Here is a 19,789-nt window from a genome sequence, read left to right on the forward strand (position 1 = left end):
CCAGGGGTTAGAGTCTATACCAGCATCTCAGGCCACAGGCGCCTTCAAAGGATGGCCAGTAGGATACTATATATTTAATTTAATAGTATTAAATTAAACATACTGCTTGGCATGTTTTAGGTGTTGCAGTTTGATGAATAATTAAAGTCCTTATTATGTATTGTCACACCGTGCTTAAATGGCCGAAATAATCACATTTAAAATTAATTGCTTTATTTATGCTAAATGAAAGGTTTGATTCCTGTGAAAAAGGTAGTGGTGATCAATACGTGATGCACACCCAGGGTCAAGGTTTAGCTGGTTATTATGATCCAGTTGCTGGCAGATGTTTTCACACAATTCTGTTCATAAGTTGCCAAGTATTTCTGAAAAATTATTTTCTTAAGCAAAATGCAAACTGCAGGTACTAACTGTAATTTAGGGCCCTATAAAATTAATATTTTCCCAAATTCCATTTTTTTCACTTTTTTCCATTTAATTTTGCTAGACTGCATTTTAATGGTTAAATTAAAAAAATATATATTAGCCAACAACATGTCTGATTAATTAAAATCATGAAACACAATTTAACAGCATTTATTTTCTCAAATTTAGTTTTACCACTAATTTTCTAGATTCTAATTTAATGGTTTCATTAAATTTTAATAATCAAAAGCATCTCTAATTAATTGTTTTTATGAGAAAAAAATGCTATTAATTTACTGTTTATTTAAAATTTTTACTGGTAAATAAATTCTGGTGAATAATTTTTCTGGTAAATATTTCTTAAAAAATAATGCTTTAAATAATTATTTATCACTAAATTAAGTAATTTCTGTCACAGTTTCTTCAAGTTAAACCAAACTTTTATTGCGACGGGTTAGTTCACTTTCAGAACAAAAATTTACAGATAATGTACATACCTCCTTGTCATCCAAGATGTTCATGTCTTTCTTTCTTCAGTCATAAGGAAATTATGTTTTTTGAGTAAAACATTTCAGGATTTCTCTCCATATAATGGATTTCTATGGTGCCCCCGAGTTTGAACTTCCAAAATGCAGCTTCAAAGGGCTCTAAACAATCACAGCCGAGGAAAGAAGGGGCTTATCTAGCAAAACGATGGGTTAGACGAGCATTTGAGATTCAAAAGTATATAAGTTGTAAATGTTTTTAGAAAATAACTGATCGTTTCGCAAGATAAGACACTTCTTCCTCAGCTGTGATCATTTAGAGCCCTTTGAAGCTGCATTTAAACTGCATTTTGGAAGTTCAAACTCATAGGCAACATAGAAGTCTATTATATGGAGAGAAATCCTGAAATGTTTTCCTTAAAAAACAGTATTTCTTTACGACTGAAGAAAGAAAGACATGAACATCTTGGAAGACAAGGGGGTGAGTACATTATCTGTAAATTTTTGTTCTGAAAGTGAACTACTCCTTTAAGTTTCTGTTTGTATATGATAAACTATATACAATAGTTTTTCTCAAAAGAAAAGGTAAAATGCTCAAGAAGTGACTCTTAGAGCCGTTCCAGAGATTATTTTTATGTCTTCATGCACTCATATATTGCAACCACAGAGGCTGAAAAAACAGCGAACATCACGCATGCTTTAGTATACATTCACACAGAGGTTTGTATTTTTGCGGCTTAATATTCACAGACATTAGTCCATATTGCGTTTTGATTTAAGTGTGTTGAATTGCTTTTTTAAATTCATCAATCCAAAATTTGGCAAATATGACAGTCCGCATAAACTAAATTTTTATGACTGGATTCGATTCTGTCCACATTTTCCACATTGCAGAAATCATAGGGCACTATGTAATTACATTTTAGTAAATATTTTACTCATGACATTATTTTTTAGGAGCTCTTCAAAACATGAAATGCACTCATGATTTCCTTTGCCTGCTGTTTTTGATGTCAAATCTCAGTATAGTTGCTGTAGTGAGGAGTTTGGGACGTGTCCTATGGTACCATCAGCCAATCAGTGTTTCTAATGATTTCCTTTTCCTGCAGCTTCAGTAAACTCATCACAGTTTCTTTTTTCGTATGTGTGGACCGGTAGCAAAAACATGTGCAGTAGTTTATCTGTGAGATTAAGTGTGGGGATAGTTGTTGTATTCAATTATTTTAGATTTGTACTTCAGTGTTTGCACATTTATATTTGACTACAAATTGCTTGCTGCACCTAACAGCTTTTTGAATATTTATTATACAAAGAATCATAGTCAGTGATTTTAAATGGCTGTGCAGGATAACACACCTGAATTCACACATACAGGAAAACCTGCATGTAGATCCAGGGACAGATGGCTAGTGCTACAGTCACTGTCTGATGAATTGTATCTTATTTTTCTAGGTGTGAGATTGCAGTTGGTCGGCGTGAACATGAGCAGGTGTGACTGGATGCATTCATGAAGTTAGTCTAGTCCTTCATCCACTGCTTTTGATTTCTTGCCTTCTTTAGAGCTGATACAATAGTTAGACAACCAATCATCAAAACATCAATGTTTAATATTACACTCTTAAAAATAAAGGTGCTTTAAAATGTTCTTTACAGCAATGCCATAGAAGAACCATTTTTGGTTCCACAAAGAACTATTCAGTCAAAGGTTCTTTAAAGAATATCTCTTTCTTACCTTTTTATAATCTGAAGAACTTTCTTTCACCACAAAGAACCTTTTGTGAAACAGAAAGGTTCTTCAGATGTTAAAGGTTCTTTATGGAACCATTTAGACAAAAAAGGTTCTTCTATGCATCGTGAACTTAAATCATTTCAAATGACAGTTAAGTTATGGTGTAGGGTTAATCACCTGATATACTAGTTTAATACTAGTAACTAGTACTAAAATATTCACAAACAGAAAAAAATGCAATATTTCACAACAGCATATTTCACAATTGCACAATTTCCCTTGCATAACTATTGCTGTCTGCCTCTGTCTTTACTCCTTCAAGTCAAGCCTTCCTCCCTTCCCTGAGCTCAGTCTGACAACAGCTGTGTGTTATTCCAGAGGAGGAGTCTGTGTAGTTGTGCTTTATTCAGAGAGGAGGAGTCTGCCCAGCCATTGGTCGAGCACAAGAAACCATTAGTAATGCAGTATGTTAAGGGTGGAGTGGGCTGAAAGGGGAAGTTCACATGCTATACATTTAAAGTTAACGGATCTAAAAACAGACCTCTGCTATGAATCATGATATTATTTCCATCCTGTTAGAAAGTGAAAACACAACTCAGCCTGACCAGAGGAAGTATTTTTGTTCCTAGAAAAAAGGAGAGGAGAACAGCTTGCAGGCTGTGGGAGAACTTGTTGCACTGTTGAGGAAAAGTTGGTGAGTTAGACTTCAGTTCTGTATTTAAACTAAAGCTTGCTGTCATAAAATGTGCTGCTTTCCAGATTAAAATGTAAGCTGTGAAGCACAACTTTCTTAGATGGTGACGAGTACTGTTCTTCAACTGTGCAAGAGTTTTTCTACTATTTACATCTGCTCAGCTTTTCTCTCATCAGAACAAATTTTAACTTCATATCTAAAACTGTGGCTTTCATTCGTATCTAAAAGAGTGTCTGGTCCTAGAGAGGGTTGTGTAGTTTAACCGTGTTGAGTGACAGAGATGAAACATGCCAGGTCAGCAAATAACCCTAAACAGTTGTAAGTGACATCTGCCCTGCTAATTTAAGCTGCACACGTACTCCATTATACTCTAACCGCACAGAATATTTAATTTTTTTCCCTATTCAAAAATAGTTGACAAGTCTTTGAATGATATTTATCTTAAAGGGTAGTTCACACAAAAATTAAAACTGTCATCATTTACTAAACCTCCTGTCAATCCAAACCTGTATAATGTTCTTTTTAGAAAAATATGAGTATATATTTGGAAAACACCATTGTATTGTATGGACAAATAATAATAAATCATAAGAAATACGGAATATTTTCTTTTATGTTCTTAAGAAAAAAGAAAGCCATACAGATTTGCAATGACATAAGATAGAGTAAAAGATGATATAATTGTCATTATATGTTATTCATTATTCCTTTTGTGATCAAAAATACAGACTGTAATATAGTGAAATATTGCAATTTAAAATAGCGTTTTTCTATTTTAATGTATTTAAAATGTAATTTATTCCTGTGATGCAAATCAAAATTTTCAGCAGCATTACTCCAGTCTTCAATCATTCTAATATGCGGATTTATTATCGATGTTGAAAACAGTTGTGATGCTTCATATTTTTTGGAACCTGGGATGCTTTTTTCAGGATTTTTTTGATAAATAAAAATGTCAAAAGAACAGCATTTATTCAAAATAGAAATCTTTTCTAAGAACATAAGTTTTACTATCACTTTGTATCAATTTAAAACATCCTTGTTGAATAAAAGTATCAATTTCTTAAAAAACACTGACCCTAAAGTTTTGAACAGTACTGTTGTTAGAATATTGTATTTTAATAGAATAACTATTTTAAATTAATGCTATTCTTTTCAGATTTTTATTAATCAAAGGATCATAAAAAAGTATCACATGCACTGTAAAAAGTTTTAACCAGTTTCAACTTAAGTTTAGTAGCTGCCTTAAAATTTTAAGTTGAGTCAGCTTAAGTCATTTAAACTCACAAGTTAAATCAACTCATTTGTATTGTAATAAGTTAAAATGACTTGTAGTTTTAAGTTGATTTAACTTAAATTTTAAGGCAGCTTCTGAACTTAGGTTTTTAAGTTGAATATGGTAAAAACGTTTTACAGGTTCCAAAAAATAAAAAGCATCACAACTGATTCCAACATATTAGAATGATTTTTGAAAGATCATGTGACTGGACTGGAGTAATGATGCTGAAAATTCAACTTTGCATCACATAAATAAATTATATTTTAAAGTATATTAAAATAGAAAACCATTGTATTAAATTTCAATAATATTTCACAATATTACTGTTTTTTTTTCTGTATTTTTAATCAAATAAATGCAGCCTTAATGTGCAGAAGGGATTTATTTGAAGAAAAAAATGACACATCTTACTGATCCAAAACATTTGAACAGCAGTATACTGTATATATTATCTTCTTTAAAGTTGCCACCTTTTGCCTTGATTTGGCACACTCTGGTCATTCTGGTAACCAGTTTCCTGAGGTGCTACACTCTTAAAAATAACGGTTCCAAAAGGGTGTTTTTGCAGTGATGCCATAGAAGAACCATTTTTGGTTCCCCAAAGAACTTTCAATGAACAGTTCTTAAAATAACCATTTTTCGACTATAAAGAACCTTTTCTGCAATTTAAAGGTTCTTCTTGGAACCATCGATGTCAATAATGAACCTTTATTTTTTATAGTATATCTGGGATGCTTTAAGATTGTCTTGACTTCTTTACATGTATGTTAGGCACCTGTTGGCTGCTTTTTCCTCACTATCCAATCCAATATCTTAGTTTTGTAAGGACATTTATATGTAGACACTATTTATATAAAGTAATCTTAGGGTTTTGAGATCATAAGAAACCATTTTCTTTTGAATTTGTGCTTGAATCTGTCAATACATATTATAGTATTATAGACACAGACGTGTGATACTGAAAAAACGGGTAACTGACCTTTAAACAGTTAGATTGAAATTGCTTTGCTATTCATGCAGGGACTACTATGTCCTGTTGCCTGAGGCTTGTATGAAATTGTCAAGTGTAAATATTAGAATAAAAGCCAGTCATGCTGGTACACAAAAGCTTATATTTGAGCACAGCTGACATGAACAGTGCTGTTTTTGAATAATAGAGAGCTAAAATTAAAACAAGCTAAAATTGCTTTATTCTAGCGCTGAGCGGTGTTGAGGGAAGTACATAAAAGTGATGTTAAATTAAAGTGTGAGAGTGAGAACTTGTTTTCAATCATCACATATAACATTTATGAGAGCTCCTCCTTCAGCTGCAGGCATAAACATTGACACAACTTCATAGAGTCAAACAAGCTTATAAATTAGTTGCCTTGCCAAACCCATCTTTAAAAAATAACAACATCCAAACTGCAAAAAGTTTCTAGCACTCTTGTCCTGCAAATATTGCAAACTAAAAACATAAGAATGTCAATGTGTGATATTTTTGATATATGAAAAATAAAATAAATCCATTGCTAGATTTCAGGAAGGAAGTACAGGGAGTGGACACTGCATGCTAAAGAGAGAAGGAAATACTGTGAGTGTTTCCTTTGTTTCACTGGGAGTGATAAGGCCCAGGGTCTTTAAAGGCCTCTTCCCTTGTTTAGTAACTGCCAGAAAAGTCAACAAAGGCTAAATAAGGCCTGTGGAGTTTAATCGAATGTGGCACACAGCATATTGTATACACATCAACGTATCAGATCTACAGCTGACAGAACCTAAGCAGAGCTCCTAAATGTATCGTTTAGAGCTGACCAGCTGGGTAAAGCCAATGACTTTCTAATTTGATTCTGATTCATAAGCTCTCAATTCAGCTCAAATTCTGAATATTTCAGTTGCTATATCATCAGACCTGTTTATATTTTTACATAGTCACACTATGGTACACTATCGTTTAAAAGTTAAGGGTCAGTAAGATTTTTTGGTAACACTTTTGATTACAATAAGGTGTCACATTAGTTAAAGGGTTAGTTCACCCAGAAATCAAAATGTATTAAATAAAATTAAATAAAATGAATTACTCACCCTCATGTCGTTCCAAACCCATAAGACCTTCATTTATCTTCAGAACAAAAATTAAGATAATTTTGATGCAATCCGAAAGTTCTATGACCCACCATAGACAGCAAGGATCCTTCCACATACAGAAGGTGTGCTCCCCCTGATAGACGTCAAAACTAGATGTAGGGGGGTTGGATAGAAAGTAGCCTACGAATAAAATGGAAATTTACTTGTAAATATTAAAACGCATTTCTATAGCTCTGACTAAGTATAAAATTTAATTTTGGCAGCCCCTAAAATGTTTACCCTCTTCAACTTAATGCTGTTAAACTGTATTTACGAAGCAAACTATTTGCTAAAATAACCATAACATTAACAGCAATGCTGAAATACAAGCACGGTTCTGTCAGTCAGATGAAAGTTGTGAAAGTTGCATGTGTTACTATAACAAACACTTTTCTTTCAGAATCATCATTGGCTGGTAAAAAGAACAAAAATGAAGACTGACACATTGTCAATAATTTCGCCAATGATCTGTTGTGCATCTCTGATCAACACAGTGGTGTTTACTGAATAAATCGAATTCACGTTTTTAAACAAATTGGTCACGAAAACTTATCATTTGCACGTGTTTATAAGCATTTCTGTTTAAAAACAAGGGATTTTTTTTATTTTTTGAACAAGGGACTTTTTTGATATCATTAATACCTTATTTAGCGCAAAAACTACTATATCAATATACAGTATGTCACAATATACACCCCTCACATTTCAGCAACCATTTTAGTATATATTCTCAAGGGACAATACTATAGAAATGAAAGCTGCTGGATGTTAGACACATGGTGTTTCTCCACCTTATGCTTCAGGATGCCCCTCAGGTACTTAATAGGGTTCAGGTCTGGTTGTCATCTTGGTGGTGTGTTTGGGATCGTTATCATGTTGGAAAACTGCTGTTTCTGGAGGGAAGGCATCATGTTCTGCTTCAGAATGTACAGTAATAATGGAATCCATGTTTCCCTCAATGAACTAAAGTTCTTCAGTACCAGCAGCACTCATGCAGCCCCAGACTATGATGCTACTACCACCATGCTTGACTGTAGGCAAGACACAATTTTCTTGGTACTCCTCACCAGGGCATCACCACACATGCTGGACACCATCTGAGCCAAACAAGTTTATCTTATAGTCTCATCCTACCACAGGGCATGGTTCCGGTAATCTCATGTTCTTGGACAGGTTGTCTCTTTGTGGAGAGCAACAATTGTAATTCTCAAATCCTCAAGGAGTTCTTTGCCATGAGATGCCATGTTAAACATCAAGTGGTCAGTATGAGAGAATTGTACTTAAAGCATCTAATTTTAACTGCTCTAATAAAAGTTACACAACTTTGTATGGTCCTGTCAAGCAGACAAAAACATAAACATGATGAATAGGACATTTGGCTTTGCATGGTTAAACAACATACTGCTGTTATCACAGGGTGTACTCACTTTTGTTGCCAGCTATTTTGACAATAATGGCTGTATGCTGAGTTATTTTCAGAGGACAGTAAACCTATATTGCTATACAAGCTGCACATTGACTACTATAAAATATATCCAAGTTTTAATTCTATAGTATTGTCCCTTGAGAAGATATACTACAATGGCTGCTGAAATGTGAGGGGTGTACTCACTGTGCATTAACTAATGTGAACAAACACAACTTGTGATTTTAATAATGCATTAGTAAATGCTGAAATTAACATAAATTAAGACTAGATGCTGTAAATGTATTGTTCATTCTTCATGTCTCCCACACTACCTGGATTAATTTGCCAGGACCCAATTTGTTTTCAGTGAGAGGGGTGAACAGTCACATAGTGCAGTACAAGTGCAGCACTAAAACCAATAACCAACAGAGAACTGTGGGGGTGGTGAGTCACTGTCCACCACTGACTCACTGACATCTGCAAGACGGTAGGTTCATGCATCCGTTTTAAAAAGCACAGATTAACTTTACTGATTTACTGTAATGCACATGTAAAATAATGATTGCAATTTGCAGTTGTAAAATGTAAAATGAACCTCTGATTTGTCCATTTAAATTACTTTAAGTGATCAACCCCCTGCTGTGTCACAAAACAGAGCTTTTTCCAGAAATTTGAAGAACCTTCATAACATAGATGCATAAAATAGCTAGAAAGCCACACAAGCCTCAGATCAACATTGCTGGCTAGAGATGTGGCACCTTGCTGCCTTTTTGTCACATTTTCTTTATATGGTCTAATAGGAAAGAACTTTGTGTTTTGTTTACATTGTAGAGACACATTTGACCTGAAATCACCTGCAGCTAAGTAAAAGTAAAACCTGCTAAATAAACATGCCAAATGAAGTCTTAATGATAATCTAAACATGCAGTGCAGCTTGTGTAAATAATGGTTAACATTAGAAAGCTATGTGCAAATATTATTCAGTATTCACATTGGGATTTGGATGATGTAATCAGTTATGTGCGTTATCTTTGACCGTAAACGACACTCTCCTGCTATTTCCTCACTCTGTTTCCCTGAGAGCACATTGGAGTGAAGCAATTGCCCTCTCTCTCTTTCTACAGACGTCTCATCATCCCTGAGAACACTCTCCCACAGCTGTCCCCCTCAATCTCACTGCCAAATATTCCTTCACATGTCTGTAATGGCCAACTCCACAGAACGTAGCGTAACCCCTACTGAAAGCAAATCTGACACATCACCCATATCTATTCGTAAGTATTTTGTGGTTTTGTGCACTATACTGAATGAGTGTCAACCCAAGCTGCGACAACAAAGTGCAGCGTTATCAAATGGGTGTGTTTGGATGTGGATTGGTGACATTTAGAAGAGCAGACTGCTCTGAATTTCACACACCATGTGGAACAGAAATAAGGATGTGTGGTTTGTGTGTGTGGACAGTGGCATAGCATAGCATGTGTGGTTTCTGTGTGTGATATTTTTGTAAGATATAATATATGATCATAGTGTAAATTTTCCACTCATTATATATTTCATTACTCTAGTCTGAATATAATTTAAATCATTTGACAGATTTGGTGCTCAAGAAAGATTTCGTATTATCAGTGTTGAGTACAGTTGTGCTGATTAATATTTTTGTGTGTACTGTGATGTGATACAGTAAGGTTTGGTCAGTTTAATGCATTGCTTGTATTTATTTTTCTAAATATCAATAGTATGTGTGGTATAGCTTTAGTGAAAGCTTTTGTGCAACTTTGGTTGTTTCCAAAACTGTTGTGTTATACTAGATTTCGACCTGCTGGCATATCAGAGATCTGTTTGACAGTGGGTGACGGTGGTGTGTTACAGCTCTGAATGTGAGATATGAAATATGTTTACTAGATCAGGAACAGCCAGCTGTGAAAACATAGCTGACAGCATAACAAGCACATGAGAGTCAAAATACAGCAAGGCTCTTGATAATCAACAGAAATCAGTATTAGTACACTTTGGGAATAATTCGCCATGAATGAATTGTGCCAGCTGATAGCGTCCTTTGTTTACACATGTTGTTTACATTGTTTCAGCACCCAAGAGAATTATGCAAATCAGAAAGCAATGAAAACACACCCCCAAAAAATTAGTGCTGAGTTTACTGTGCACGGTGAAATTGGTTATGGGGGCTGCAGCAGACTACTGTGATCTTGCAAATTTTGTGAATGAGGTGTAACTGTAATGAGGCTAATTATTTACATAGAAAGGAGGCAAGTTAGTGTCTAGAAATACTTGATGCTAAAAAAGGGATGAGGTAAAACATGCAAAAGGGAATTGAAAAGGGCATCATATTTTATCATCTATATGAATAATGTTCTGAACAGGGTTAGACAAAATTAAAAACTGCGCTGTGCAGGAATTTTGGCCAACTCATCTTGGCAGAATAGTTGTAATTCAGCCACATTGGAGGGTTTTCGAGCATGAACCGCCTTTAAGGTCATGCCACAGCATCTCAATAGGATTCAGGTAAGGACTTTGACTAGGCCACTCCAAAATCTTCATTTTGTTTTTCTTCATCCATTCAGAGGTGGATTTGCTGGTGTGTTTTGGATCATTGTCCTGCTGCAGAACCCAAGTTCGCTTTACCATATTTTACTGTTGGTATGATGTTCTTTTTCTGAAATGCTGTGTTACTTTTACGCCAGATGTAATGGGACACACACCTTCCAAAAAGTTTAACTTTTGTCTCATCAATCCACAAAGTATTTTCCCAAAAGTCTTGGGGAAATTAAAGAAATATGAGAATTGAATAAAAATGAGAATTCTGTTAATTATTACTTAACCTCATGTCGCTCCAAACCCTTAAGACCTTCATTCATCTTTAAAATACAAATTAAGATATTTAATGAAATCTGAGAGCTTTATGACACAGAAGAGAAAAAATTGTTGAATAAAGTCATTATTTTTGTTTTTTTTTAGACACAAAAAGTATTCTCGTCGCTTCATAAAATGAAGGTTGAACCACTGACGTCACATTGACTATTTTATTGATGTCCTTACAACCTTTCTGGGCCTTGAACGTGGTTGTTGCGTTGCTGTCTTTGCAGGGTCAGAAAGCTCTCGGATTTCATCAAAAAGATCTTAGTTTGTGTTCTAAAGATGAACGAAGGTCTTACGGGTCTGAAATGACACAAGGGTGAGAAATCAATTACAGTTTTTTTTTTTTTTTTGTGAACTATTGCTTTCACTCTGCATCTTTCTTTCTTTTGATTTGATTATATGCAGCTCTTAAAATAATGAAAACTGAGACTCAAAAGAGCTTAAAAACACAAAGGAAGAAATACTGACTTTTTATTGTACTTCGAAAGTGACTAAAAAGAAGAAACAAACAAGTGGCTATTAAAAATGGATTCATGACAGCCTCAGGAAAAATGTTTGTGCTAAAAGTAATGGCAATGCTGTTTGTCATTATCCTTAACATCTTGCAATATACTTCTCTGTTTTTCTTTTTTGTCATTTTAAAAGATGCTGTGTGCATTTTGATGAAGTCAAGGCACAGATCGGTGACCAGTTTCAAGGTTGCATTTTAGATCACAGGCTTAGGATCAGTTTTCAAAGAAGCCAGCAGGTCATCACCTGTTGTGTGTTGGCATAGTGGTGAGTTTAAATAAACATTCAAAGGGGGCATAAGCAGTGTCTGTGAAGCCGGATGAGGGTAATACAATCCTGATCGCAAACCAACACATTCTCACTCCCAGCTCGTCATATTTATGAGCACGTAAACCAACTCCTACTTCCTAAACCTAATGATGTATCAATATAAAACACAGGATATAACAGGCAGATACAACTACGGTCACAATTTAATCAAAAAGTATTATTATTCCAAGTCTTCCGAGAAGAAAATTTATTGATTTGTGAGAGGAATAAATGCAATCACCCTCTCCATCCACTGTAAAGGTCAGATTCTGTTTGCAGTCTGTGCACAAATTCAAAAATTGCCACTAGAAGAAGTGTTAAAGGGATAGTTCACCCAAAAATTAAAATTTGATGTTTACCTGCTTACCCCCAGGGCATCCAAGATGTAGGTGACTTTGTTTCTTCAGTAGAAGACAAACGAAGATTTCAACTCAACTCAAACCGTTGCAGTCTGTTAGTCATTTAATGGCAGTGAATGGGCACCAAACCTTTTAAAGTAAAAAAAAAAAAAAAAAACATTCAAACTACACCCTGCAGCTCGTGACAATACATTGATGTCCTAAGACATGAAACGATCGGTTTTTGTGAGAAACTGAACAGTATTTATATCATTATTTACCTTGAGTATATTACGCCAGAGCGCGTACACAGGTGACACGCCGGATGCTGAGCACGTGCCTAGGACAGTTGGATATTGCTGTGTATCAGAGGTAAATAATTATATAAATAATGTTCAGTTTCTTGCAAAAAACAATCGTTTCGTGTCTTGGGACATCAATGTATCGCCACGAGCCGCAGGGTGTAATTTGGATTTGTCTGTGCATGTTTTTTTTTTTTTTACATTAAAAGGTTTGGTGCCCATTCACTGCTATTAAATAACTAACAAACTGCAACGGTTTGAGTTAAAAATCTCTGTTTGTGTTCTACTGAAGAAACAAAGTCTCCTACATCTTGGATGTCCTGGGGGTAAGCAGATAAACATCAAATGTTCATTTTTGGGTAAACTATCCCTTTAAGCTAGATTTGGTTGTGAAATGCCATTGGCTCTTGTGTGTCTCGTGACCGATTGCTTCATGCTAATGTTCGGGAGTATCTTACTGAATGAGATTTAAGTGTTTTAAAGGAGCAGGATCATTTTCAGTGATTAAAGCATTATGTTTTACTCTGTTATTCACATAAAGATATGGTAAGGCTTTAGAAGACTTTTTATGGTCAGTTTTTGTCAACCTAATCTCATGACAATACCTGTGGGAACTTTATTTGCAAGACATGAAATATGTACCGCCATGTAAGTTTCGTGACATATTTGATGCGAAATGTCCACTGAGTGGCACTAAAAGAGTGTTCTTTTTTCCCCCCGGAACAGATGAACATACATATGGTACGTTTTTTTGTCGTTGGTTTTGCAGGTGTCACGGCAGTTCTGACTTATAATGTCTGTTGAGTGGCGCTATAACTCTAATGCTCTGTGATGTTTGAAAATAACATACCATCTGCATTACACTTAAGTAAGTTTTTAGATCTCTCATCTTTCAGCTCTTTTATTGTGAGTCATGTTTTTCATGGGATTTGTACCCAAGGATTCTGCATCCTAAGTCCAATTCCATGCCGGCTGAGCTACAGAGCAAGCTTATGTCCGGAAAGTGAAACATATGGAGCTGTTATCATAACTGTGCACGAAAACGATTCCAAGTGCTTGCTGTTTTTCCGACTCTAGTGTTCATTTCTGTTGGAAACTGTAGTTTTTGTCTTGCGAAAAAAGTTCCCACAGGTACATTTTCGTCATGAGATCAGGTAGGTTTTCGCAATAAATACCTATGACTGTACTATTATTTGCAATGTAAGTGTTTTATATTGTTCAAAAGTGGGTAAATTTAAAGTAGGGGTGGAGTTAGCCCTGGTGAAAAAACAGCATATGCTGGTTAGGTAGTTTTGATGCTGGGATGCTCGTTAGGTATGTTTTGATGCTGGTTTATGCTGGTCCTTAGCTGGTCATGTGCTGGTCAAGGACCAGCATAAACCAGCAAAGGACCAGCTTAAACCAGCATCAAAACATACCTAACCAGCATATGCTGTTTTTTTTTAAACAGGGAGGTGCTCCAAAATATCTATGAAAGTATAAATTTATATAAAATAATGTCTTGTTTTACAAATGCATGCAAACCATTAAATTCATCTTGAAAGCAATGGAGTACCCTGTACGTCGAAAAGCAAAGCCAAAGGGTCCTGACCAAGTGTCAATATATGACGAGTTGGGAGTGAAAACGCGTTGTTCAAACAGTAAGAAGATGGCTCAAACACTGGAGGGAGAAGCTAGGTTGAGAGAAGTGAGAGAACAAATAAGGGAAATAGGACAAGACTTTGCTTTGTTCATGGAGCAGGATGAAACAAAGTTGGAACCAGAGGGGTTGTAGATATTTTCCAGCTACAGGACAAACACTGAGTGAGTGAGTGTGTGTATGTGTTCCTCAGAGGAACAAAACACCAAGCCAAAATGTTGATTTATCTTCTGTTCTGAAAGCACATCCAAGTTCCCCCAGTTTGTGATGGAAATAGCAAACAAAACGCTTGTTGGTCTGTATCCCGCTGCAGTACAACAGCTGCATGTGCATTCACCTTGCACTGACACTTACGCCATGACATTGTTTTTAATTGGGAACTGTTAAATGAAGGGCACATCTGTATTTGTAGCTGTAATGGACGAGCAGAGGTTACTGTATGTAACTGCTTGCTCTATGTAAAAACCTGGAAAAAAAAAGTTGTCCGGCTATAATATTTTGATTTTCTCTAAATAAAACACTGATGCAGTGCAGTAAGTTTAATCTGCTTTCTATTGTTATTCAGTCTTTTGAACAAGCTTTACATCATTAGATAATGATCAGTTAAAAACGGTTTGTTTCTTTGCTGCAATATTTTTCAGTTTCTTGTTTGTGAAATGTGTATGTCTGTCCACAGGAATGTTGGAGAATCAACAGCAGGCCCTTTAAGTTATTACTGACAGAAACAGGCACTGTTCTCAACCAGCTGTCTATAATCAACCTCAGTGGGCCTGCAGTCACTTGACTGGCTCATGAGAGCACATGCCCATTAGTAAACTCATTGAAAAGGCTTTCTCTCTCAGAGAGTCATTGACTCTCAGCTTGAATGAGGGAATCTAAGAGTGTGGTAGAGAGGAGAAAGGGAGAAGTATTCTTTCGAGGCGAGATGCATGACATATGGTTGGGTGAGATAGGAACGGTTACCACTTGAGCCTCAAATCCCAGGCAGATGTGACCTCAGGCCATGGAGGAAAGAAAGAGATGGAGAGAAACACCAGATTGTTTGAGGAAATCAGTTGCAGAAAAGCAGAGAGAGGGGAATAGTGAAGAGCTCTTTAACTGAGACTCCCACAGGACTGTGTGTGTGTGTGTGTGTGTGTGTGTGTGTGTGTGTGTGTGTGTGTGTGTGTGTGTGTGTGTGTGTGTGTGTGTGTGTGTGTGTGCTGTGTGTATATTCAGAATCTTATGACTAGCCCCAAAACAAGTGAGCTTGAACTCAGTGCTGTGGTCATGATGAGCCCACAGCAGCAGAAGGAAGTTAGTAAGCTGATAACAGAATATTGGTTTCTCTTTACAGATTGTATTTGGGATAGACGCAATGACATCATTAGTCATTCATTAATACGTTTTAAAGGGATAGTTTACACAAAATGAAAATTCAGTAAGAAATCATTCAACGTCATGTCGCTCCAAACTCGTAAAACCTTTGTTCATCTTCAGAACACAAATTAATCCTAAACAGCAATTGATATGTCCTTACTACCTTTCTTGGTATTGAACAATTTTAACTCAATGTGACATAAATGGATCAACTGTAATGTTATGAGGCTACATGTACAAGAATACTTTTTGTATTTTCGTGTCAGTCTTCGCCGCGTGTTAACAAGTGCACCATGAGGCATGCGTGTTGTTCGTAAACATGTCTGAAATTTTTTCCCAGCCTTACGTATTTGAACCAGAATATACAGATGATAAACTTCTTAGAAGTGTCAGGCTCGGAGGAAGGAGAGAGAGAGGTGGGTGAACTTAAAGGTACTTTTAATAATCAAACTCAAAATCAGAAGGGTAACATTCAGAACACAGATAACATCATAATGAAGAAAACAAAATAAACAGAAGGCAGGATGAAACTTAACTCAAGGACAAATAGAATGGCAGGCAGGTAGGTTGGTTTTGGCAGGATAGCAGGTTTGAGTCCAGTGTCTATCGAGTAGATCTGACGGCGTGAGAGTGAATGTGCTGTGTATTTATAGAGGGGAGTTAATGAGGAGCGGCAGGTGCAGGAGATCAGAAGGCTGGTGATTGGGAACGAGTGGGCGTGGTGATGGAACCTGACGGTCCGGATGTGTTGCTGACAGTACCCCCTCCTCCACGGGCAGCTCCCGATGCCCGGGAACGACGGCGAGGACGGCCGCGAGGTCTGGGAGCGGGACGGTCCGGGTGTTGTTGGTGGTAGTCTGAGAGTAGAGATGGATCGAGAATGTCATTGCAGGGAACCCAGGACCGTTCCTCGGGACCATAACCCTCCCAGTCCACGAGGTACTCCAGCTGACCCACTCGCCGCCGAGAGTCCAGGATCTCCCGGACAGAGTAGACGGATGGGTCCTCCTGGACCTCCGGAGGAGGAGGCACCTCGGCACCGCCAGGTTCTGTGGAGGAATGGAGAGGAGGGTTAGTGGCAGGTTTGAGAAGGGAGACATGGAATGTAGGGTGAATGCGGTAGTGTGCAGGGAGCTGGAGCTGGTAGGTGACGGGGTTGATTTGCCTCTGGATGGGAAACGGCCCGATGTAGCGGGGGCTGAGTTTCCTACAGGGCAGTCGGAGGCGGATGTCCTTGGTGGAGAGCCACACTAGCTCTCCAGGTTGGTAGGTGGGAGCTGGACGACGCCGGACATCCGCGAAGGTCTTGTGTCTCCGAACTGCTTGCTGTAGGTGAACGTGGGCCGAATCCCAGACCCTCTCACTTTCCCGGAACCAGTGGTCGACGGCCGGGATGTTGGAGGGCTCTTCCGACCAGGGAAACAGAGGGGGTTGATAGCCCAGCACACATTGAAAGGGAGTAAGGCCAGTGGTGGATTGTCTCAGAGAGTTTTGGGCATACTCTGCCCAGGGCAGGTAACGGCTCCAATTGTGCTGGTTGGAAGAGCAATAGGCCCGGAGGAAGCGTCCGAGTTCTTGGATCTTCCGCTCAGTCTGGCCGTTCGTTTGAGGGTGGTAGCCTGAAGATAGACTGATGGAGACCTGGAGTTGCTTGAAGAATGCATGCCATACCCGGGAGATGAACTGTGGGCCCCGGTCCGACACGATATCCTCTGGGAGGCCGAAATAACGGAAGACAGACTGGAAGAGGGCTTCTGCGGTCTCCATAGCCGTGGGTAGTCCCTTGAGGGGAACAAACCGGCACGACTTGGAGAATCGGTCGACTATAACTAGAATGCAGGTGAAGTTGTTGGATGGTGGCAGGTCGGTGACAAAGTCAATCCCTATGTGGGACCAGGGCCAGGCAGGTATGGGTAGAGGCTGGAGTTTTCCTTGTGGTAGCTGTCGTGGAGTGTTGGTTATGGCACAGACTGAGCAGGCACGGACATGGCGGGCTACCTCACGGGCCATTCCGGGCCACCAGTACCGGGAGCGGAGGAGTGAGAGGGTCCGCTTGCTGCCTGGGTGTCCAGAGCCCAGAGAGGAGTGAATGGAGTCCAGAAGGGAGGAGCGCATGGAGGTAGGGACGTACTGTTTCCCTTCTGGACCTCCCAGCGGAACTGGCTCTCGGGATGTGGCCTCCTGGAGTTGTTGGTCTAAGCTCCACAGGATGGGGTTGAGGAAAAGCTCTGGAGGAAGGATGGGATCGGAGGTTGGCTGAGGGTCTGGTTGGTGAATACGGGATAAGGCGTCCGCCTTTAGGTTCTTATGGCCTGGACGGTAGGTGATGGTGAAGGAGAACCTGGAGAAGAATAAGGCCCACCGAGCCTGGCGAGGATTCAGCCGTTTGGCCTCTCGGATGTACTCCAGGTTACGGTGGTCGGTGATCACACTGAATGGATGGTTGGCACCCTCCAGCCAGTGCCTCCATTCCTCCAGAGCTAGCTTGATGGCCAGGAGTTCCCGATTGCCGATGTCATAGTTCTGTTCCGCTGGGGAAAACTTCCGGGAAAAGAAGGCACATGGATGGAGTTTGGGAGGCTCTCCGGAGTACTGAGAGAGTACGGCTCCAGCCCCGATGGTGGATGCGTCGACTTCCACGATGAAAGGCTTGGTGGGATCTGGAAAGACGAGGGCCGGAGCCGTACAGAAGGCAGATTTGAGTGAGGTGAAGGCGTGGGTGGCGTCAGGAGTCCAGGTGAGGGTTTTTGGTTTTCCTTTTAGCAGGTTGGTGAGGCTGGCAGAATGAAGGCTGAACTGGTGAATGAAACGGCGGTAAAAGTTGGCGAATCCGAGGAAACGTTGGAGTTCCTTAACTGTGGATGGTTGGGGCCAGTCCCTGATGGCTGCGACCTTGTCCGTGTCCATGCTGATCCCAGCTGGACCGATGACGTAGCCGAGGAACTGGATGGTAGTTTGGTGGAACTCGCACTTCTCCGCCTTGAGGTACAGATGGTGGTGTCTCAGCTTCGTGAGGACCTGCGTAACGTGGTGGCGATGGTCGGCCAGGTTCCGAGAGTAGATGAGGATGTCGTCTATGTAGACGATGACGAACCGGTGGAGGAACTCTCGGAACACCTCGTTCATGAAGCCCTGGAAGACAGAGGGCGCGTTGACCAGGCCATAGGGCATGACCCGGTAATGGTAGTGGCCGGGGGGGTGATGAAGGCGGTCTTCCATTTGTCCCCAGGGCGTATGCGAACGAGGTTGTACGCGCTACGCAGGTCCAGCTTGGAGAAGATGCAAGCTCCGCGCAGTTCCTCGAGGGCAGCTGGGACCAGCGGCAGGGGATATGGAAACTTGACCGTCTGGGAATTTAGGACACGGTAGTCTATACAAGGTCGCAGGCCTCCGTCCTTCTTCCCCACAAAGAAGAAACTGGAGGCGGCTGGCGAGGTGGATGGAACGATGAATCCCTGTTGGAGAGCCTCCTTAATGTACTCCTCCATGGCCTTCTGCTCCGGGATTGACAGAGGGCAGACCTTACCCTTAGGGAGTTTAGCTCCAGGCAGCAAGTCGATGGCGCAGTCCCATGGCCTATGAGGTGGCAATCTGGTAGCGGCCTGCTTGCTGAAGACGTCCTGGAACGCCCTGTAGTCCTCCGGGATGGAGATGTCCTTGGCGGAGTCGGGACTCTCGACGAGGGTTGACTGGATAGAGAGGTTGGGGACAGGTAGGTGTCGAAGACAGGATTCGTGGCACTTAGGGCTCCACTGGAGGACGTCACATCTCTCCCAGTCCATCAAAGGGGAGTGTTGGATGAGCCAAGGGCGTCCCAGGACGATATCCACGGTGGCGCCCTCCAACACCAGAAAGGAGATCTCCTCCAAGTGGAAGTTGCCGATTTGGAGTTGAAAATCAGGTGAACGTTGCTTAATTCGACCGGGTCCCAGGGGCTCACCTCTGATGGTGTTGATCTGGTAATGGGGGTGCTGAGGTAAGGCAGGTAGGTTGAGGGTTCTTAATGTGTTGAGGGAGATGAAGTTTCCCGAGGCACCCGAGTCGATGAGGGCTTGGACGGTGAAGGCAGAATCCTTTATCAATAGGGTGACTGGTAGTTTTCTCATGTGCGATACGTCTGGGGATATATTTAAAATACTCACAAAAGAGCGTGGTGGTTTGATGGGACAGGAAGTGATGGTATGGTTCTCGCCTCCACAGTATAGACAGAGCCCCTGGGACACACGGCGGTACCTCTCGGCAGCAGATAGATGGTATGAATCCGTCTGCATGGGTTCTGGTGTTGGAGGGGAATATCCAGGAGCGGGCGAGGCGGCTGGCAGAGGGATGGCGTTAGGAGCACATGCAAACAGGCG

General features: G+C 39.8%; 1 protein-coding gene across 1 annotated transcript in view; it reads left to right on the forward strand.

Annotated features, from left to right (window-relative positions):
• Positions 1-3,110: 3,110 nt before the first annotated feature.
• Positions 3,111-19,789, forward strand: part of gypc (glycophorin C (Gerbich blood group)) — a 42,970-nt gene continuing 26,291 nt past the window's right edge. Inside the window, exons 1-2 of the mRNA XM_073846017.1 lie at positions 3,111-3,313; positions 9,228-9,377. Of these exons, the coding sequence (XP_073702118.1) occupies positions 9,299-9,377 (79 nt within the window). The 5' untranslated portion in view covers positions 3,111-3,313; positions 9,228-9,298. The remainder of the gene's footprint in view (positions 3,314-9,227; positions 9,378-19,789) is intronic.

Source organism: Garra rufa, chromosome 8, assembly GCF_049309525.1.
Source record: "Garra rufa chromosome 8, GarRuf1.0, whole genome shotgun sequence".
NCBI classification, from domain to species: domain Eukaryota; kingdom Metazoa; phylum Chordata; class Actinopteri; order Cypriniformes; family Cyprinidae; genus Garra; species Garra rufa.